This window comes from Periophthalmus magnuspinnatus, chromosome 9, assembly GCF_009829125.3.
Source record: "Periophthalmus magnuspinnatus isolate fPerMag1 chromosome 9, fPerMag1.2.pri, whole genome shotgun sequence".
Classification (NCBI taxonomy): domain Eukaryota; kingdom Metazoa; phylum Chordata; class Actinopteri; order Gobiiformes; family Gobiidae; genus Periophthalmus; species Periophthalmus magnuspinnatus.
This window is the reverse complement of record NC_047134.1, coordinates 26286655-26310947: the sequence shown is the minus strand read 5'-3', so window position 1 is coordinate 26310947 and position 24293 is coordinate 26286655. Positions and strand designations below refer to the sequence as shown.

Here is a 24293-nt window from a genome sequence, read left to right as displayed (position 1 = left end):
ATAACATCTCCATGGAGACAAGCAGGTGGCAGACACTAGAACAGAGTTACAGAGCGCGTCTGGACGTAGCTAACCTGCTAGCCGCCGCGCTCCAAATAGGAAGTGAGTAATGGTGTGTTTCCGGCTCCTTTGACTCTGGCTCCAATTGAATTTCTATTGAAAAATTGTCACCCCTCTCTCTGTAACTGCTGCTGTCAGGCTGTGTTGAACTGTGTTGTTTCGCCGATGTTGCCCCCGCTAACATTAGGAACAGGTTTGATTGACAGCGTTGCTAAGCACCCGCTCCCTGCTAAATCAAAAGGGTGAAAAGGGGCGTTAACTTCAACAGTGCTTTAGAGTCTAATGTAGCAGTGGTTATGTTTGTAGATTTCCCTTGTTTTTTTTCCAAATTGAAATGTACTTGTAACCTTTTTATATAAACAACTTAAAAACTAAAAAAAATTGGACACAATAAACATAAAAACTATAGTGAGGACAACACCTGGAAAAACTCAGAGTGGAGAGAAAATAAAGACAGATGCAGTTGGACATGTTACAGCCCAAATCCACACACAAACTCAGAGCCAATGACGGTCGCCATGCCTCCCAGGACTCCCATCTGTTAAAGCAGCAGTCCAGGTTGGTTATAATGAGAAATAATGAGCCTTCAACAAACAACAACAGATTGGGAGGATACTTCACTTATTCCAGTTTTATTGTTATTTTTATTTTTTCAATGCAATGAACTCAGCTGCATTGTTCATGTCTTCACTATATTGACATGGTTCAAGTTATTTTTAGCTACAAATGTACATATTCATAGAGCAATAGAAAGTGAAACTAAACATGGTAAAAAAAAAAAAAAAAAAGTTATCTAGTTAATATCTATTATTTTAAAAAACTACACCTAAATGAGCCTTATTAAAGCATGAACTAAGACTTCAGTCATAATGAAGAAATTCGGTATCAACAATCATTCAGGGTTAGCAACTAATAAAAGAGTTAGAGTCATAAACTGTATATATAAATGAACATAGCTAACCCGGTAGCTGCTTGTTCCACATAAGAAGTGAGTCTGCCTCCGCTCCATCGACTCCAATTCACTTTCTATTGAAAATCTGTCACCCCTCCCTCTGTAACTGCTGCTGTCAGGTTATTTTGGTCTTCAAATGTTCATATTAACCCACTCTACATGCTCCTGGTATTTTTATTTAGCTATTTTGTCCGTAAATCAAGATCTGAACATTAGCAACAGACAAATCAGGCGCCTTCTTTGCCCGAGGTCGCTCCCGCTAACCTTAGCAACTGGTTTGACTGCACCCGCTTCCTGCTAAACCAGTGGTGTGGGAAGGAAGGGGCGTTGCCTTCAACAGTCTCGCTCCGGATTGGCTCTTTGGTTGCTATGATACTCGCTGTCAGAACTCCTAATATACAACTCGGCTCCTGTAACTGCTAGTATCGACGAGCTTCATTTGACTGGAGCCTATGACGTTATGGGTGACGTCACACGGCCTTAATCCACTTCCTTATATAGTCTTTGGTTGGGGTATTAATTATGTAGCCTGAATCACTTTTTCATTAGGAATTAAGTCTTTGTTTATACTTTAATAAGGTTATTATAAGTGCAGTTATTGTGAAGTGTTACCTAACGTAAACTGCTGCTAAAAAGAATGATAATATGTAAAAGTAAATATGAAAATACAAAATCACTTGTACAGTATTGGAAGGCTTTGCTTTGCTGAAGAAAGTCTGACTGGGTTGTGGAGTAGTTGCATTTGCCTTGTTATCATAGTAGGCCTATATTATCCCCTACATGCTGGTACTGTTAAGGCAAAGGTTCAATCAATCAATCAATCAGTCAGTCATGTATGTAGCAGTTGGCATTTGCCATCATTGTTCAGGCAAAATCTCTTGTGATAATCCTTTTGAAACTAGATCGTTACAAAGTTTAGTTATGTATTAATGGGTTTACATCTTATAGACAGAAAAACACATTTAGCATTACTCACCATTTTGACAACATGGTGGAAATATACAATGAAAGACAAGTATTCACATTCGGTTACAATTTCTCTGTCCTGAATCTGAAATAGAATGGCATTGTTGGAGCAGCTGTTTCGACTTCCAGCTAAACAGCATTTATATGTGAGTGGTACAAAGATGATCCCACTTCATGTCAGAGAATCCAACTGGCCTTGGACAGTTTCAAGCTGGAACACAAAAGAGAAAAATATTATAGTTAGAAGTTTGTAAAGTGAATGAAATAGTGCACAGCAGGCACTATTGGGGGCAGAGTGAAATTTTAGGTGGACAAATATAGAGATATATGTCTATTTTTAATTACTGGCAGCAACAATGCAAAAATGTTGCAACATTTTTTAAAGAATTTAGAATGTTCAGAATATGTTTTTATTTATTATTTTTATTTTTTTGCAAAGGCGCATGTCTTCCTGCATCTCTTAGCAGCACTTCAAATGAGCCACATTGTTCACTCCACTCAGGACAAATATCGCTGCGTTGATTAAAACGTAAAACGAATGTCCTCATATGTGGACATAATTTTTCTAAGAAACTACATAATAAAAATAGATCATTCTTTGTTTTTACATTCATCAGGTCCCAATCAGCCCAAATAACAAAAATAAATTAATAAAGCATGTCATGCAAGAGCTCGGGTCTCAGGAGGTTAAGTAAGAAAAGTCTTAATTCATAATGAACAAATATTTTTTGTTAGCCTTTTGTAGTCAGACTTAGTAACTACTTCAGTATCCTGACCCCTAACTCCTAACACTCGCCTCTTAAAAGAGCCCATGTTCCACTATTTTCTGATCTATGTTATAATGTTGTTTCCTCATCAAAAACATTCCTGGAGTTTAGGCAGAGCTCTTCTGCCTAAAGAAAAATGTTCTGTTCCACCTTGTGACGTCATGTGGTAATATAGAAAGTATGTGTGTTTTTAAACTCCATACACCTTCACTAGAATCATTTGGAAGATTTCAGCCGTGGAATTGCCAATATCTACTGAACTAAAGGTAAAAGGTAGGTGTTAACTTGAAAACTACAACTATATGACATCACAAGGTGGAACGGAGCATTTTGAGAAACAGAAGGCAACTCCATGTATGTTTTAGATGAAGTAACAACATTATAACATGGCTTAAAGGTCAAAAGAATCAATTTTGTATAATACAGGACCTTTAATTAAGTAGTTACTGAAGTCCTTGTTCATGCTTCGTTAAATCTAATCAAGGTATAGTTGTTCTAAAGCGTTACCCAACACTGATGTTTATATGGAACACAAAACTCAGTGGGAGGACAGACCTTGTTATAGAACTCAAGTAGCTCCTGGTGGTTGAACTCTACAAAGACGTTTTCCTGAGCCTGGAGACAAGAAAAAAACAAACAAAGTCAGTGAAAACCAAAGCCAGGGAACAGTCTGAGAGCAGAGGGCTAGCCAGTGTTCGTCAGCAGCCCTGTGCTTTCTATAAAAACCTTCATTAATTATTGCAGCTCTCTGGCCAGCCTGTTCGCTCCTCTTATCCATCAGAGGGTTTAAAAATACACTGAGTCCACTGTCCACCTGCACATGGAGAGAAGGATAAAGCTTGTTTCCATTTTAAAAGAGCTAGTTATTAAGCGTTATTGTTACTATACATAGACGAGAAGATTAGAGACGGACCAATCCAGCCCTTTCAGTTTGGATTTTGAAACGCGAGCTTTAATATCTGCTAATATCGTGTATGATCTAATACCAGGGCAATGACAAGAGATTTTTATACAAGAAGGAGATAAAAATCCTCAGACAACTATAGAACAGCAATGTATAGATGAAAAAAAAACAAAACTAAAATTCTGGTGAAGGGTCTGCCACCTGCTCGTCTCCATGGAGATAGTACCACTTTGTCTGTAGGTTTCCACGATATATCCTTAATTTCAACTATTCCAACAGAGACAAGCAGGTCGTGCCACCAAGTTACAAGTCAGATCTGTAGAGAGGCGACCCCAGCCACGGTAAGAATTAAAGTTTTTCTAGCGTTTTTGAGCATTAAAAAACACGGATAAATCTAATGTCAGACTGTGGAACATTCTAGGCAATGCAAAAACACCTCTAAGGAGAAACGCAGATGAGAAACGCTCCACTGGTGCAAGTTTAATAAATGATGAGACTTTCTGTGGAACTATTGATCAGTGAATAGACTTTTCATGTTTGCTGAGAACCAACGTCTTAATGTTTAAAGCCAGGGACTACCATTTTCTCTTGGACCAACTAAGATTATAGGACAATACAAGAAGTATATGGAAAAAGGGCAAAACCAACATGGATTTTACCCTGGAACAACTATATTAAAGGACCCTTATTATGCAAAATTTCTAGTGAGATTTAAGTCATGTTATAATCTTGTTACCTCTTCAAAAACATACCTGGAGTTGTGTTTTGTTTCATTCAACATGTTTAAGTAACAGTTTATTATTAGTCTGTAACATCTCCAAAGCTTAAAATGCTCTGTTCCACCTTGTGATGTCATGAAGTGGTAGTTTTCAAGTTAACAACGACCTTTTGCCGTTTGTTCAGGAGAGATTGGCAATTCCAGAGCTGAAATCAACCAAATTACTCTAGAGAAGGTATATGGAGTTTAAAAACAAAGTAGAGCACTTCCTGTATCACCACATGACATCACAAGGTGGAACAAACTGTTTTATGTTTGACAAAAGAACTTAGTCTAAATATGCAAGGGTTTGTGTGTTAAACATGTGTGAATGAAAAAAATATAACATAGATCAGAACATGGCATAATATGGGCCCTTTAACACAAAAATCATCCTCAAAATTGACTGGGACAAATCAAATTTCAAGTGTTTCCAACAGCATTTCTTGTCTTGTACATGGAAGCGTTTTGTTCTCCTCCTCTGCCTCTCCTCCGAAGAAACTAGTAGTCTGCAAACTGGGGCAGATATTGCTAAAACACAAGAAACAAGGCTAACCATCGGGGGCCTGCTATCACCATCACTGTTATCATCCCTCCATCCAAACAATGGCACAACAATAATCTTTCCCCGGGAGCAGAATAGCACCCACTTTACCAGAAAACAGCTGTAATGTTGGACTGCCTTCTTGAACGAGAGAGAGACAGTGTAGTGAAGGAAAGTGCACTCAAAGCTGTAGCGATGTCCAAAGAAGTGACAAAAGATAGCAGTCATGGTGAAAATAGTAATAGTAAAGCAAACACAAGAGTGGTTTGATTGTCCACGCTTAGCTGTCTCCATGTAGAGTGAATGGGGCTTTAGGGGTTGGGTGGAAGCAGGGCATGTGTCACAGAACTGACAGAAATTATAATTACAAGTAACATAAAGTTCGTCTAGGCATGTTGATGTCATAGACTGTACCGTATATATAAATGGACATATCTACCCCGCTAGCCACCGCTGCATTCTAAATAGGAAGTGATCATGGACACGCTTCTGGCTTCATCGACTCTGGCTCCAATTCACTTTCTATTGAATCTCTCTGTAACTGCTGCTTTTGATCTTAAAATGTTCATATTAACCCGCTCTACGTGATTCTGGCATTTTTATTTCACTATTGTATCTCTAAATCAAGATATGAACATTAATAACCGACAAATCAGGCGCCTTCTTTTCCTGAGGTTGCTCCCGCTAGCGTTAGCAACAGGTTTGACTGAGAGTTTTGCTAAACGCCCATTCCGCGCTAAACCAGTGGTGTGGACAGAAAGGGGTGTTACCTTCAACAGCCTTGCTCTGGATTGGCTCTTTGGTTGCTATGATACTTGCAGTTGGAATTCTTAATACGCAACTTGGCTCAAATTCACCCCTATAACTTGATTGGAGCTAAACGCTATGGGTGATGTCACACTCTTAGTCCACTTCTTTATACAGTCTATGGTTGACGTGCTCTTTTTGTGATATATGGTTTCATTATTGGCCATTTGGCACAGTTACAATGGCTATACACGCACACTGTTTTCTCCATAGCTTCAGTCATTACATATAACGTATCTTTAAAGATTTGTACTTTTATAATTCAATTTAAGCACATAGTAGTATAGGCACTGTATGTATAAGTATTAGCACGTGTACTTTTAATGTCACCCTGCCCAGCAAATGGTAACTGGTCACATTTTTATATAGAGCTTTTCTACCTTTAAGACACTAAAAAGCGCTTTACAACAAGGAACCACTCACTCATTCACACACACATTCATACACCAGTGTGCGCAGACACTGCATTCATCTGTTGGAGCTGGAATCGCACCGCCAACCTGTGGGTCAGTCGATCTGAATCTCAACCAATGATATTTACGTTGAGAGTGGGAAAAGGTAGAAAAAAGTACATTTGTGAAAACCTGTCACAAATATGTATCTTTCTGGTTCATTTCTGAAAGTGCTGTACCCTGATAAATACAGTCAAAACAAAATTCAAATTAGATGTAGAGTCCATTTAACTTAGGCCCACAGTGAATCACACGCTGACGGCATAAGGCTGCAACTAACAATCATTTTGCTAACTAATGGGATATTGTTTATTTTTTTCCTCTCTTTTATTGTGTTATTGTTTTTGCCATTCATTTTCAAAAGGCCACTGAGTATGAGATGTATTCTAAAACTGCCTGCGTTGAACTGGTGCTGCTTGAGTGCATGGTTATATACAGACAATTTGGTTTTCCGGTGTCACTTTGACGCATTTACAGCTCTGACTGATAAACCTTGTTTTTCAACGCTTGTATGTCTGGGAGTCTGTATGTAGTCCAGATTATTCCGTTGCTAAATTAGTTAAAAATTGCTCCAATAATCCAAATAGTTGCATAAGCCTGATAGGTTCTCATTCATTCATTGTAAATAGTCCAGTTCAGAGTGACCATGTTCAAAGCCAGACTTCTAACTGTGTCCACTCACTCCACTCTAATGTCATGTTTAATTAGCATAAAGTCCCAGGCCTCTACATTCTTTCACTGGGGTCAGAAGGAGGGCACAAGCTGACAGTGGATCTGAAATGCAACATCACTCAAACGCAAACTCAACAAACGCAAACCAACTCGGGGCTACACGTCTGCTCGTCCTCGATTACATCAGAGTCAGACGGTCTTATTTTGTGCAAAAACGTGAGGATTTAGTAATGTCATAATGCTGTTACCTCACCATAAACATACCTGGAGTTGTGTTTTGCTTCATTCACACATGTTTGAGTTATCCTGCATTATTAAGCTTGTCCACATCTTTAAAGCTCAAAATGCTCTGTTCCACCTTGTGATGTCATAAATAGGTTTTAAGTTAACTATACTTAGCTATTTTAGCCTCAATTGACTTGTTGTACTCTATAATACGGTAGAATAACCATAAGTTGCTGTCTTCAAAAAATATTTTCATTTAACCTTTTGTTCACAACCATAGACTGTATAAAGAAGTGGATGTCACCCGTAGCGTTCGGCTCCAGTCAAATGAAGTTAATCGAGGCTCGCAGTTATAGTTAGAGTCGATGGGGCCGGAAGCACGCCCATGAACACTTTCTATCTGGAACATGACAGCTAGCAGGTTAGCAAAGTCCATTTATATAAACAGTCTGTGCTCACGAGATGACAACAAAGACGTTTCAACGAAGCTAAAACAATAGCTGTAGCTTCAAAGTTTGATAGCAAATTATTCTCAACATTCTAGTGAAGGTGTATGCAGTTTAAAAACATAGTGGAGCACTTCCTGTATAATCACTCAATGATATCACAAGGTGGAACAGAGCGTTTTCTGTTTGAGAAAAGAACTCAGCCTAAATATGCAGGATTTGGATGTTAAAACATGTGAAAAATAACCCAAAAAACTCCAGATATGTTTGTGAGGAGGAAAAAACATTATAACATGGATCCAAAGTTTGTGTAATACAGGCTCTTTAAGAGGCTGCGACTGCTCAACCCACTTCACTGTTCCTCCAGGCCCAGTTTTTACCAAGCACGAACCCAACGCAGCACTGACAGATCTGGGCTAACACTAATGGGGATAGGAGGCACCATTATCTTCATCATCACCGTCATCTTCTTCCTCACACGCCTATAGCACACAGGGCAGACGCAGAACACAGGGTTAACACAGAAAGCTAATTATTAATCTGAATCACAGCTGCTACTTCCATATGCATCTTGTTTTGTGTCAAAATATGTTACGAGCTATGGGGAAGCAGACATATGAAAGAGAATATGTGTTATATGTGGAACCAATCAGGAAGTGTTTTGGTTTGAGGATTTTGAAATATTTTTGCAGTACTAAGACTAAACTGGGCAGATGGAAAATTCTATTTGTACTATTTGTATACTGTGCGATATACTATACACTATATACTACTATCATATGAATACAGTGTTTGATACATTAAAATAGAAAGGATTTATCTTGTACTAGCAACCACAAAAAATGGCAGATGTATTTTTTTCTAAAACTATATCTTGATATGTGTAAAATAAAAGAAAAAGAAGAAAAAAACCCCAATATCATATTAAATTAAACAGAACAATTGTCAAAAATGCAAAAAATAGTGTCATAATGTTAATATTATGCAGTGGTGGAAGTAAAAAGTACTTTTCATATGATTTGAGGTTATTTTTACCATGTTCGTGGAAACACCCTGACTAAAGTTTTTGAGTTCAAGCTTCGGCTTTAAGCAAACAAAAATAAACACACAGTACATTTTAAAGTAGATCAATAAGTAGATTTTTTCATGTGATACTTTTACTTTTACTTGAGTAACTATCTCTGTATCTGTACTTGTACTTAAGTGATAAAACTGAGTGCCTCATACATTTTGAATTTGAGATCTCCAGAAATGATTATCAGTTATATTTGGTTTTGGTGATCATAATCGTACATTTTTTTTAAGCAATATACTGAATTTCCAAAATATTATATAAACTCTACACAGAAATGGTTGCAGAAAGTGATCAATTTGTATAGAGCATGATTGATTTGTAGTTGTGCTTGAGGCCAGATCGACATTGGATGCATGTGTACACAATGAGGTAATTAGTCTATAAATTTACTGAGCCTTTAGCTACTGAATGAGATCACCACCCACTAACCGTCTATATGCATTACATCCCGATAAAGTGCATATGTTTTTGTGTTTTTGTAATTATGACCTGGTTTTCAGTTCAGTCCAATTCAAGTTTATTTCTATAGCACATTTAAAACCAACTGTAGCTGCTCAAAGTGCTTCACATAAAAGTCAACAAAAAACTAATATAGAGTTCAGCCGATACATAGGAAAAGTACAATAAAACACCAAGATATCCTGTCTAGCTAGTGTTAAATGCCAGGGAGAAGAGGTGGGTTTTCAGTCTAGTCTTAAACAAACAGGCAGAGGGCGCTGTTCCATAGTCTGGGCGCTGCCACATTAAAGGCCTCACCTCTGGTCTTGAGCCTGGCTTTGGGCACAGGTTGGTTTGGATAGTGCCTGTGGTAAATTTGTATCATAGCTGTGAGTTTTCTAAAACAGATTACATCTATCTTTGGCATCAACATGAAAAAGTCTATCCAAAATTCCAGGGGGAGTTTATGCACAAGGAACACACTTTTCTGACAGATTAAGCATTCATTAATCTAAATGTATTAATCTAAGTATTTGACAAGTTTTGGCCCTGGTTAACATTATGGTCGCTACAGTTGAAACCAGAAATTTACATACACTTTATAAAAAGGGGGTTTAATATGCACATTACGGACAAAAACATGTTCATCTCTGGGACACAGAACCCGTCTCCTTCCTGCGGTGTGATGGTTAGACATTCCATGGTGTTTATTCTTGCATATAATTGTTTGAACAGATGAATGTGGCACCTTCAGGCATCTGGAAATTGTGCCCGAGGATGAACCAGACTTGTGCAGGTCCACAAGTCTATTCCTGATATTTTGGCTGATTTCTTTTGACTTTCCCATGATGTTACACAAAGAAGCAGTGTGTTTCAGGCGTGTCTTCACAGGTGTGTCTCTAATTAACTCAAATGTTGTCACCTCATCAGAAGCTTCCAAAGACATGACATCATCATCTGGGTTTTACCAAATTGTTAAAATGTATAATAATGTTACTGTATGTAAACTTCTGACTTTGAAGAAAGTCATGAAAAATTGTCTAAAAAAAATATTCTCTCATTATTCTGGCATTTAGCAAATAGAAATAATTTTGGTAATCCTAATTGTCCCAAAACAGGAAACGTTTATTCTGATTTTATGTCAGACAGTGAGAAAAAAAAAAAAAAAAGTATTATTTGTGTATTGTTATATAGTATATGTACATTTCTGATTTTATCCTAAACTAGAAAAAATGAAGCAAGATTTTTAGTAAAACTCCAAATATAATGATCTAACCTGCAACGTCCAACTTTAATGCAACGTCCAGCCGCTTATGTTAAACCCATCCAACACGAGACCAGCTCTTCACTTTCCCATATCTCCTTTTACATAGCTGTGGTCATTATTCCCATGGCTCAATATAGATTGGATTGTAATTTCCATTTGAATTGTAAAACAGCATAATAAATCCAGTGGAGTATGTGGTAGCAATAGCTAAATAGTAAGAGCACTTGGAAAGTAAGTTAATAGGATATTGAATGCATTATTATAACTGCACTGAGACCACACAATGGAGACGTTAGCCAGTCCCAAGCTCCACTGTACTGGACATAATAATGAGCATGAATGATATGGATGTATTTCTGTTTTTAATGGGCTATTACCTGAATGAAATGAACTGTTTTGTATTAAAATCGCATGTCATACAGCGTTATGGCAATACACAGGGGCCTTGCTAATGTTACTAATTTGTCTTAATGTTATTTTTACTACTTTTATTATTGCATTTGTTGACATATGCAACAAAGTGCTCGTTTTCCTGCTTTTACCAAATCAATGAGTATTCACTTTCACTTAAAGGCTCAATATGTAACTCGATTTGCCTGGAATGTTTCACAGTACGGCATTAAACTTATCTATGTTGCATTTATTTATCTCATAAAAACATACCTGGAGTTGTGTTTTATTTCATTCACACATGTTCATTCACACTTCAAAATGTTCTGTTCCACCTTGTGATGTCATAAAGTGTGTAGTTTTCAAGTTAGCACCTTTTACCTTCAATTCAGTGGAGATCTCAGCGCTGAAATCATCCAAATGCAAGGTTTGTGTGTTAAACAAAACACAGCTCCACATTATAAACATTATAACATAGATCAGAAAATACAGTAATATGGGCTCTTTAATTACAGGGATTTTTATTGCTCAAAAACACCTGTGAGCGGGCACACTTCTCCACAGATCTGACCCGTAACTTGACTCCATAGAAAATGATAAGTTAGATGCCTTACTGTGGAACATTCTCGGCAAAGAAATATCCATGGATACAAGTAAGTGAGTAAGCAGATCCTTCTCCGGAAAATGTACATAATGCACCTGTAATATTATGTCTAACCCATAGACTGTATATATAAATGGACATAGCTAACATGCTAACCGTTGCTTTCCAGATAGGAAGTGATCATGGGCATGCGTCTGGCTCCATCGACTCTGGCTCCAATTCACTTTCTATTGAAAAACTGTCACCCCTCTCTCTGTAACTGCTGCAGTGAGACTCGTCATTTTGGTCTTAAAATGTTTGTATAACCCGCTCTTTATGATCCTGCTGTTTTTATGTCGCTATTGTGTCTGTAAATCAAGACATGAACATTAATAATAATTTAAAAAACACTTTAACCTAAACCTTCAATTTATAACACTCATCTTAAAGTTACATTTCATAAGCTGGACTGTTAACCTACTTTCAGTTTCTTTAGTTTTTCAGAGTTTGGGTGCAGTCAAATGAGACATATCCCACTGTGTCAGAGACTTGATATTTCCAAATTAGACTAATTAAAACCACATCATCTGATTTATTTAGTGCTGAAGTCATTCATATTTTACACAGCCTGAAGATCATAAATATATTTCCCCTAAACCGAGACTTTTGCTTTTTGAAGTTGTAGTACTGAGAGTGCATTAAGATAAACAAGACCAAGTCCTTCTACTTCTGATTGTAGCATGTCATCTCCAAGAACATTCTGTACCTGGGCTGTCCGTCCACCATTTTCCACTTGATTTGAAAATAATTTGCAGTCTTCTGAGATTTACAGAGACTTCCAGAGCGGGCCAATCAAAGCGCCTCTTTTTCTCTCAAAACGACACAGTACGAAGGCGCTTTTATCCTGTCGTGTGCCCAGTGCTGTCAGTAATGTCACTTTCACAAAAACAGAATGAATGGGGACTATGCAGACAAAAATGAGCTAGTCATCAATAATTACTACCAGCAGTACAAGGAACATACTGACAAAAAAATACGTTTCATAGACTGTATAAAGAAGTGGACTGAATGAGTGTGACGTCACCCATGGCGTTCAGAATCAGTCAAATGAAGCTCAGCGACGCTAGCACTAATAGGGGCTAATTTGGAGCCGAGTTCCACATTTGACATTCTGAGTGTCATAGCAACTAAAGAGCCAATCCGGAGCGAGGCTGATTTAGCAGGGAGCGGGCACTTACAACACTGTCAATCAAACCTGTGGCTAACACTGGCAGGAGTGACCTCGTTGAAAGAAGGTGCCTGATTTGTCTGTTATTTATGTTAAAATCTTGATTTACAGACACAACAGCAAAATAACATCAGGATCATGTAGGGCAGGTTAATACGAACATTTCAAGACCAAAATGACGAGTTTCACTGCAGTAGTTACAGAGAGAGGAACGACAATTTTTCAATGTAAAGTGAATTGGAGCCAGAGTCAATGTTGCCCCTTGATCACTTCCTATTTGGTACGTGGCGGCTAGTGCGTTAGCTATGTCCATTTATATATACAGTCTATGATGTGTTCATAATGAAAATGTGAATGGAACATATGGGTTGATACATTTTGGGAAAAGTGGGAATGCAGTGTCTTTCCCACAGATGACCTTATATGGTTTGGTGCATAGGAATAGAAGACATGGATATAGTAGTAGTTTTTTTTATAACTTGTTAAATATAAATTGTTTTCATTATATGCAGTGGGGGAAGGTAATGAAGTAAAAGTAGTAAAGTCATAGTAGTAGTGAGTAAGTAGTAATTTTTAGGTATGTGTACTTTGCTTAAGTTAATTTTACAGTGGATACTTTTTACTTTTACTTCACTACATTTGAGAGCAGTATCTGTACTTTCTACTCCACTACATGTTTTTTTACTTAACTTAACTTTAACTTAAGATTTTTTTTTTTTCATGTGGTACTGTGGTAAGTAACAAAATTGAGTACTTCATCCACCACTGATTATATACACTATTAAATATGTTCATATCTCCAAAACTACAATTATATGTATTTAAATATATCTTCCATTTCTAGTTGGAAGTAAATTGAACCAATATTCATATGGTTGCCAGTCAAAAGCTTGAACCACTGCACCACTGAAAATCTAAATCAGGATCTCACAAATCTAAAAAAAAAACCTTGTCTGTTCAAATTTTGGTATTTATGTTGTAACTTTAATGTTACGGGGACAAAAGAAAGTCACAAGCCCTTCTCATGTTAAAATCTCCCTATGAAATTTTAATAGTCGTTCTGACAGAAGACAAAATCACACCTAAACTGCTTTGCACTTAGGCGTCATCAGGGTGGTGTTTAAATGCACTCAGGAATGGGACGTCAGCCAGAAGTCTTCCTCAAATATGCATGTCTACACTTACCAAACTCAACTGAAGCAGATGTGGCTACGGTGTCAACAACTGCCAATCAACTCACAGCAGAATGACAGAAACATGAGCTTTTCTGACAAGGCATTATGGGACAAGACGGGACAGAGACAGGTGGACTTAGGTAGACGGTTTTACTTCAACACTGAACTATACTTAAGACACTCATGATCCTAAATTGCCTCTTGTCACTGTCATCGCTAGTGCTGTTGAGTTTACGTTTGAGTCGCCTCCATTTTGAATCGTCTTGAGTTTGACGGGACGGCTTCATGACAGGCGGGCGGTGTCAGAATGTCCCCGCTATGGTAAATGGTCACAGTTTTTATAAAGCGCTTTTCCACCTTCAAGACACTCAAAACGCTTTACATCAAGGTGTGAAAATGTTTGTGCAGCATTCATCCAACCTGTGGGTCAGTGGATCCGCTCAACCAATGATATTTTTATGTCAAGAGCGGGATTCGAACCGGCAACCTCTACAAACTGAGATATCGTTGCCTACATCTCCTACTTAGGGCACTATTTACGGGTCACGCCATTTTTAGTGGTGTTCAAATGTCCAGATGCAATCAAAATTTCCCACAATGCACCTTGACAAGTAGTGTCCAGCAGTGGTCACTAGACTGGTCAATATAGACCACAATGCATTGCGAAAGTCGGAAAAACAACAGCAGACAATACAGTGGAGCTTTTACCAAATCATTGAGTATAAAACGAATTCACGAATAGACTGGGGAAGATGGATTCTTCTGATTAGTTAAGAACTCTAAAAGACAAAACTGGATCTTTTAAAAGTATAAGAAAAGTGTGAAGTTTCGATATGCACACATAATATTCCATTAAAAGTTTTAAGCAGCATTATAGTACCATAATTTTTACTTAAAGGTCCCATATTACGCTATTTTCTAGTCTATTTTAGAACCTTCCTCATCAAAAACATACCTGGAGTTGTGTTTTGTTTCATTCACACATGTTTAACACACAATCCCTGCATATTTAGGATGAGTTCTTCTCTCAAACAGAAAACACTCTATGCCACCTTGTGATGTCATGTGGTAATACAGGAAGCGGTTAGTGCGTCTAGTGCGTTTTTTAGAATCAGATGGACAATTTCAACCTTGGAATTACCAATCTCTATAGAACTAAAGGTAAAAGGTAGCTGTTAATTTGAAAACAACCACTACATGACATCACAAAGTGGAACAGAGCATTTTGAGGTTCGGAGATGGAGACCGACTAATAATAATAGGTCACTCAAATATTAGTGAATGAAACAAAACACAACTCCAGGTTTGTTTTTGAGGAGGTAACAAGATTATAACATAGATCAGAAAGTAGCATAACATGGGCCCTTTAAGTCAAAATTATGGTACTTTAAGGCAAGGCAAGGCAAGTTTATTTGTATAGCACAATTTGTACACAGGTAATTCAAAGTGCTTTTCAGAACAAGAAAGACATTAAAATCACACAAATAAAAACATAAATAATCACCCAATCTGCAACTCTCTCACCCACTCGTTTGCACCCTTTAAAAACTCTCTCTCGCACTCTAAGGCTGCTTAAAACTTTAAATTGTAGCATATCGCATTTTGCGTAATATAGGACCTAAATAAATACAAAATCTTTCTGCTATTCCTCACACCTAAACTTTTATCTTGCCACTTTTGACAGGTTCGTTGTTTTATTCTTTACCCCACTTGACCCGAGAATTCCAGCTACATCTAATGGCTGACAGGCTTATCGTATCTGGTCCGTGCCTTGTCAATTGATAAGAAACATCATACTGCTGCACTGTCCATACTGACAAATTTACTGTGATAGACGGCACAACTGGAAGCTAGCCCTGTCAAATCAAAATAGTTTTAGTCCATCACAATGAGTCATCCTGAGCAGAAATACCCAAAAATCCTCAATGTAGTCCATCTGCAATGCATACATACAGAGCCCTTGCCAAAACTGTCATCTAAAACCTTAAAATTCACAACTCTCCTGCACTTATTGAGATATAGTTACCATGACAACTCCAACAATGTTTTGATGAGGCAATAGTAGCGAGGGCGACAGTAGCTCGGTTTGGAGAGTGTTTGATCCACTGATCCGATGGTTGGCGGTTGGAATCCCACTCTCAACATAAACGTCACTGGATGAGCGGTCAGATCCACTTACACACAGGTTGGCGGTGTGATTCCAGCTCCCAAAGATGGATGTTGTCGTTGTGTCCTTGGGCAAGACATTAACCCCCCTCACCCCCAGTGTCTGTGTGCACTGGTGTATGAATGTGTGTGTGAATGGGTGAGTGGTTCCTTGACGTAAAGTGCTTTGAGTGCTTATATAAAAATGTGACCTTTTACCATTTACCAATAACTTAACATGGTAAAAAAAAAAAAATAATAGTTTAGCACAATACAGGCACATTCCTATTAAAGGTGCACATACTTTTTTGTCTCCATGGCGGTGTTATCACTTCACCAAGAATATTCCACAGCATGAAGGGCATTAAACATATCTTCCTGCTATGAAGACAAGCAATAGGCACAACAAGGCCAAGTTACAGGTTGATCTGTGGAGATGCGAGCTTGATCACACAATAACATGCATGTTTTTGTTTTTGAATGAATGCAAGAAAGATTAGTTTCATATGTTCCAGGAAAAGCAATAACATCTCCATGGAGACAACTCTCAACCAGAAAAATTACATATCTTTAAGGAAAAAAAATTCAAACTAAAGATTTGGAATAAACAGCTATTGAGCATTTTCACCAATCAATAATTCATCCACAGTTTCAGCCGCACACTCCACTCCAACAGCTACATTAACCTGGTCATTCCTAAAGCCTGCACAGCATTCGGCCGCTCCTCATTTCACTTCTCTGCAGCAAGTGACTGGAACTATCTACAGCAGACTTTAAAACTTAGTTCGTTTTTATCTCTATCTTCTCCTAAAAACTCACTCCAGAATATTTTACAGGATCAGTGTACAAGCTTCTAACACTTTTATATCTGTAATCTGCAAATGTTTCACAGTCTCATGTTCTGATTCGCTGTTTCACATTATGATTGATGTGTGAGTGTTAGTAATGCTGCCTCTTCACCATAGACTGTATAAAGAAGTGGACAAAGGGACTTTCATATAAGGAATTCTGATTGGGAGTATCATAATAACCAACGGAAGTGTGTCTTATTAATGTTCATATCTTGATTTACGAACACGATAGCAAAATAAAAGCACCAGGATCACGTAGAGAGGGTTAATCCGAAAATTTTAAGACCAAAATGGCTCTCTGCAGCAGTTACAGAGAGAAGGGTGACAGTTTTCCAATGTAAAGTGAATTGGAGCCAGAGTCGATAGAGCCAGAAGTGCGCCCATGATCATACCCTATTTAGAACGAGGTGGCTAGCAGGTTAGCGATGTCCATTTATACATACAGTCTATGCTCTTAGCCAGGTCGTTATTGCAAATGAGAAAGTGTTCTTAATGGACTTACTTATTAAATTAAAATATTGAATAAATACAAATAAAATAAATAAAAAACACAAATAATATCTATCAATAACAGCTTGATAACAGTATTTTTTATAAGCAAAACAAACAGAGCGTAGGCTGAGCTGAACTGTGTTGGTAAATGGCATTTCGGAGCTCCCTGACAGTTGGTCCAATTGCCTGGGCGCAGGCTTGAGAAGTTGACGTGCGAGACAAAGACAAAATGTGAGAGAGAAAGCACAGGAGGCTGAACTGTAGGATTTTGGCAAGCCCTTATCCTCCTCCAAACACTGCCTCCCCTTCCCTGACAGGAACAAGCACACACACAGACCCGTCGATGCACCTCTAGTCCAGTTTTAATTATACATAGCACCGTCCCCCGGCTCGTCGCTAACCCCCCCTGCTGTATTAACTTACAGTGTCCATCGACCTGTCCACATGCTTGAGTGCCTCCATGTATGTGTCATCACTGTTTGGCAGTTTTAGCTAAGCGCACACTACCCACCTGTCTGACTGTCTATATATGCGGCTGCCACTGCCAACCTGCAAATACAAGCCTCCTGCCATGAGAACTGCAGGAGGCCATCTTGGAACTGATTATCTACTTCAGAGTGAGTTCAGGAGGGAGCCACCGGTAATGTTTTTGCGATTAGCAGGGGAGTGTGTCATTAGAGATTAAATGACATTTGAGGGCGCAAAGGACATGCTGAAATAACAAACTTTTCAACAGCGCTCTACCTGATTTTTACTGTCTTAAAAATGAAACAAGCTCATTGCTGTTTGCAGTGGTCCAAAGTTATTCCTCACTTATTCCAAACAACCTAATTATTCACCATGATGAGTTTATAAGGGCTTTCACAACTCTTAGAGACCTGTGGATTTTGCTATAATCATAAAGCTAACACCACTTCACATGCTTACACACACTTCCTGAGTGGACAGTAAAAACGCTTTATAATTAGATGCAGACAGCACGCATCTAGCTTAAGTCTTGCCCCAGAAGAGATATATTGAATAAGCTGCTCTTGAGGCCAAAATATTTAGCTCAAACATACGGGGGAAAAACGTGCACAGGGTCCTTAACTCATCAAGTTCAGTAATAGTTCAACAGGACCAGTTTTAGGGATGGAGAAATTTTGGTGCTAATAAAAATATTAACAATTTTTTTCTTCAAGTAATAGTTTTGGAAAGACAAAATGGCAGTATATCACATATGTAATTTCTGACGAGGTTAATGAGGTGGCTGTATATTTACAATTAAGACTTCTTTTAAGTGGAAAGGTAGAAAAACTTCCTATACACAGCTGTTGTGTTGTTGGAGCATCAGCTTAAGTAGAAAGGCCCAGACCAGCTCCTCCAGGGAAATCCCAAGACATTCCCAGGCCACCCAAGGGACAAAAACACCTCCTCCCAGTGGGACATGCCCAGAACACCTTCAGAGAGATATCAAGGGGAATAAAACACAAAAGTCATCTCACCTGGCCTCAATAGTGCCACAGTGCAAAGGAAACTCAATTTTGCCTCTTCTATCCATGATCCAGTCTCCAGTCAAGTGAATAAGACTGACTGGTAAACAAGAAATTTGTCACATGGTCCGTCTCCCTATTTATTGCAATAAATTCATACAACTGCATTACCTTACAACAGCAGACAAAACAAACTGAAGACAGAACATAATAGTCTCAGAATAGCTCAATAAAACCCACAATACTTCCACTGACAAAAACCTTGTGTACATGCTGGTGCTGGATTTTAATTGCTACTATTCCTGTAGCACCAAAACCTGACACAACAAATAACACTTTAATTAGGGTCTATGCAGTTTAATATTTCAACTCACAACTGAATCAGATCAAGTCTGAATCAAGTCAAAGATCAGACCCGGTTTAGTCTGTTTGGACCTGGTTTAGTTCTGGTTTAGACCTGGTTAGGGCCTGGTTTAATCCTGCTTTAGTCCTGGTTTATTTCTGGTTTAGTTCTGGATTAGTTTTGCTTTACTCTCTGTCTAGTTCTAGTTGAGTCCTGGTTATTTAGGCCTGGTTTAGGCCTGGTTTAGTTGTGAATAAATCCCAGTGTAAAACATTTTAAATCTTGTCCCAAAGAAAATGGGTCCATTGTTGAATTTGAGGAGCGTGCATGGCGTGAGCAGAGGCCCAGTGTTTATGCGTTCCAATGAGTTGAGCTACAAATCTGTCAGTAGTTTACACAGACACTCTGTCAAAGTCCGCAGAGCTGTCAAACCTGTGCACTTTAATGTCTCTATAAAGACTGTGGAGTTAGCGTCAGTGCTACAGGTGAGCCCCTTTAAACCCTCCATCTGCCTGGACTTCATCACCTCCTTCCAAAATAAACTGAGCGGACTGCAGCTGAGACACAGATGGGGAGGGACACAGCTGCACCAAAGTGGACAGACTGAGGACACATACTGCGAAAGATGGAAGAAGACACTAAACACAATACAAGACACACTTGGGAAAACACCACTTTCAAATTGAGACAAAGCTCGGAACCAAGGTTAAGGTTTAGGTGAACTTTATCCTCCTCTGCATTTGACCCATCCTTCAATGCCATTGGGGCACCTCATCAGGAGCAATGAGCACCGGAGTACAGTGTTTGGGGACCCATCTCTGTGATCTTGTTGCTAGGCTTGGTCTGGACTAGACCTGTTACAATAACAAATTTTGAAGCACGATATATTGCTACAGACAAATAATGCGATAATATATTGCCACTGATTAAGATTTAAATAATGAAAGATAATCCCAGTAAACATTTTTAAATAGACTGCTTCATTAAAATGCATGAGCTGCAAAAAATAAACAGCAGAAAGTACCAAAAATTTGCCATAAAAGGGACTAATTCACACTTTTATCGCTAACTAACTTTGCTGGAGAATTTGACCTATTGTGCATGTTTTGAGTTGATGGTGAAAGCCGGAGTGAACCCAGACAGACACAGACACAGACTAGACCAGAACTAAACCAGCGCTACAACAGCACCAAACCGGGACTACAGCAGGACGGGACCAAGTTTACATCAAGACTAAACTGTGCTCAAACCAGGACTAAAGATTAGATTAGCAACTCAGTGAATTTTAGAACTCTGTCCTTAAGAACTTTTCCTAATTATTAACCTAAAAGGGCTACACTAACATAATTTGACAGTGCTGGGCATGCATGTCTCATGGGTTTTCTTCATGCAATTTGGTTTACCCCAGCAAAGAAAAACATGACAATAGGTCAAATCCTCCAGCTCGATAATTGTGACCAAGATATGGAGATGAATACCCACTGCTCCAGACAGGTTTCCCCTAAGGTACTGGTTGAAGAGGATGGAGAAGAGGATAAACTTAGAGGTCAAGTTTGTCTACTCAACTAAAAACGAGACAAAGTTGAATAGTAACCGCCAAGCCGATGGTTTTCCAAACTTTGTATGTTGCTAAACTGAACCCCAGTATTTCATAAAAACCAGAGGCACCACCTTTTTCTCCAATCAAGATCAAGCCTTTCAAAACACTACAGCTCATCATATTCTCTCTCCTCCAGTCTCTTTCGATATGTGACTTCACTGTCCATTTAAGAAAGTTTTACCAAGTGATCCAGGAGAAAAAAAATCCTTCTGCATTCGCTCAGATCAGGAGCATGTTTTAGGTTGATGGGGGAAACTCTGATATGGGAAGCACATAGCAAAACTTGGGATCAAATACGATACTTTCTCGCCGCAAGCTAACAGTGCTTAACCATCATGCTGGTTTTGAATTTGTTTCAGATAAGCATTCTGTTCCAGCACCACATTCCTTTAACAACCAGCAAAGTGGATTTTTCATTCTTATCCCACAAACAGCCTTGCGTATTGGTCAACAACAGGAAAAAGTGGAGTTCCTATCCCAACATGTTTAATCTTCCCATGACCCTTTGAGCCCTCAGCAACAAACAGCCAACAGGAGCTGCATTTATCACACACACACACACAGAACTACACAGACAACAAGGGCCCTTAGCCATCCAGCAGTGACATACATAGAGCCTCAAAACGTCAAGCATTCACAAAAAGCCTGCCTCCAACAACAAATAGGAGCTGTCAGGGCCCCAACACTGGAAGCTGCCAATCACCAACGGTATTTAGAACAGAAACGAGTGCGAGCCGAAATATGTGTGTACAGAAAAGAGGAAATATTCAAAAGAAAACATGATTGCCAACACCATCACATATACAGTACGGCGCAATTCCCTCTAATTTTCCTCAACGCGGGAATGCGCCGGCCTAGAATTCATGATCAGTCGGAATATCAACCCTGAAAACATCCTCCTATATTTCGACAGCGCATTTTGATTCTGTTCCCATTCCATCTCAACTCTAAATAGGAGGCATGCCGAGAACAGTGAAGCGCCAAGGGACGACGCGGGGAAACTCTTGACAACAATCAAACCAAAACAACAAGACAGGCAAAACAATAAACAAAAAGATTTGGAGAAGGTGGGAGGGTGCATGTTTCCTCAAAAGCCCAAAAATAACTTACAGTGAGGTAAATGTAAGAGGTAAACACATTGGTACATTGATAGGCGTCTGTTATAAGCTCCTCACTAAGCAGAGCCCTAAGGCACTTTTCACAAGCTGCCAAGGTGATTCTCTCTCTTTATCACTTCACACGTTAAATGTAAAATATAATTCTTATTCCACATGTTGGCATACTTTTTTCTGGTTGTTCTTTTTTAGCACTTGACTAAAACACCTAAGGCAACTCATTAGGAGCAACGCGCAACTTGCAATGTCATCCAGGAATCCGTATCTTGGGCCGGGGTCTTTGTCAGGAGGGTTTTCAGATCCTACAATGTGATGATGTCATAATTCCAGATGGGGAACAACACACAAGACCCAGATTTCCCTATTGATTGCATTGTACTTTTCCATGAAATATCCAAGAGGTAAATTCACAAATGTCGAACCTGATCATTGCTATTAATGACTAGACCCAAGAACTCACTGTGTTACAACAAAAACTGCATATTAACTATATTCATTTTAGTTTCCTCCATAGACTGTATATATAAATGGACATAGCTAACCTCCAAGCTGCGCGTTCCAAATAGGAAGTGACTCAATTTCACTTTACATAGAGAAACTGTCACTACTCTACGTAACTGCTACAGTGAGCCTCATCATTTTGGTCTTAAAATGTTCGTATTAACACTGTCTACATGATCCTGGTATTGTTATTTCGCCATTGTGTCCGTAAATCAATATATAAATATTAATAACAGACAAATCAGGCACCTTCTTTCCCCGAGGTTGCTGCCGCTGGCATTAGCAACAGGTTTGACAGTGGTAAGTAAGTGCTAAGCGTCTGCTCCCTGCTAAACCAGTGATGTGTGCGGGAAGGGGCATTACCTTCAACAGCCTCACTCCCGATTGGCTCTCTTAACTTGCTCTCTCCTAGCTGGTATTTAAATATTGATTTATTTCAGCGCAACTTGGCTAATTTCCAATGCACAATGAATGGAGAGGGAAGTGCGGCTTTGACTGAACTGGAACTAGCCAGGCAGCTGCGTGAAAAGGGTCTATTCAGTTCATTCTTGTCAAATAAAAAGTTTAAATTGAATATACAAGATGGTTATCAGCAAGTAGACAGCGAAAAGCATTTTGTTGATAAGAGACAGAACTGCCAAATGTTGCATACAGGTAATTGTCACATGTAGAAACACAATATAAAACCACGGAACTATTAGTTGTTGTGAGGCTTGAATAGTGGGCAGTCCATTGGTACTGCAGTGACAAATTCAGTCCAGAATGCATTATCCCAAAAGAACGCAATTTAAACACAATTTAAACACAATTTAAACACAATTTAAACGCAAACTGCTTTTGTTCGGCACCTACAGCTTTCAGCTCCAGGTTTTGTTGCGATTTTCAGATCATAAACTTTTCCTTCAGTTGTCTTAAAAACTGCTTTTTAATATTAGCTTCAGGTAAAATCACTACTATATGTTTGGTTTTATTTAACTTATTTTGTAAAAAGACAGTGACAATGACAATCACACATTTTTATACAGCGTTTTTCCACTTTCAAGCCACTCGAAGCGCTTTACATCTTTCACACACATTCATTCAGTCATTTATACACCAACGATGTGTAAGGGCGAGGTGGGTCAAGTGTCTTGCCCAAAGACACAACGACAGCATTCATCTATGGGAGTTGGAATCAAACCAACTTGTGGATCAACTCAATGATGTTGAGAGTGAGATTCCAACCACCTATGTTCAGATCAGTGGTTGTCAGATCAGTCTCGAGCACAATACCCAAAAGATGTTTTTCATGCATGTATGTGGTATACCTCCACACTTTTCAGACAGACCTGCTCAGATACAGAATACGTTGGTGAAATAACAGTATTTATGGTGACGTATTGATCAGAATTTCTGTTTTGACATTGACAATAATAATGATCACAACTATATCGTCAAAATATTTCTCTTTTGTCCATTCCCTACAATTCTGTTCTGGGTCCAAATAATAAAAGAGTGTTTCCAGCAACCAAACAGTACATTTTTCATCGGTGGATACAGGTGGTCGAGACGCAGTTACAAAATGGGAGACACAGCTGCGACGTGAGCTGGGTCTTTTGATTGCATTGCTCGTTATCTGTGATTTCACTATGTACTCTCATGTAGTGTGATGTTATAATACTGAGTTGCATATAAACATCAATCTGTCGCTTGTTCAAGTATTTTTATCAGTGTTTCTCATTAATACAGGAGACTATAGCTGAAAATTCTACCCCAGAGTCTAAAAACAACCTGTATACTGGCATAACTGAATTAGACTTTGTTGTTCATTGGATTATCATAAATTTATAAAAGAGACTACACTGGTTGAAATGATTATCTAAAGATTATTAAGTGTTAGTGACATACAGTGCCAACATAATCTTAATCTATGGGAAACCCTGCTTGTAAAATACTACCCTAAATTAGGAAATGGAATCACATTGTTCACGATACAATATCACAATATGGAGATACCTGTGATAATGAATATAGCACCTGATATTCTGTTTTAAAAGGAACACATCCACATTTACAACTGTATTTCT

The 24293-nt window shown here is 38.6% G+C and overlaps 1 protein-coding gene across 1 annotated transcript in view; it reads right to left on the bottom strand.

Annotated features, from left to right (window-relative positions):
* Window positions 1–658: 658 nt before the first annotated feature.
* The window catches only part of commd10 (COMM domain containing 10), a 91308-nt gene continuing 67673 nt past the window's right edge, over window positions 659–24293 (bottom strand). The window contains exons 6-7 of the mRNA XM_033972813.2: window positions 3301–3360; window positions 659–2189 (exon numbers count right to left, since the gene is read on the bottom strand). Coding sequence (XP_033828704.1) covers window positions 2151–2189; window positions 3301–3360 — 99 coding nt within the window. The 3' untranslated portion in view covers window positions 659–2150. The remainder of the gene's footprint in view (window positions 2190–3300; window positions 3361–24293) is intronic.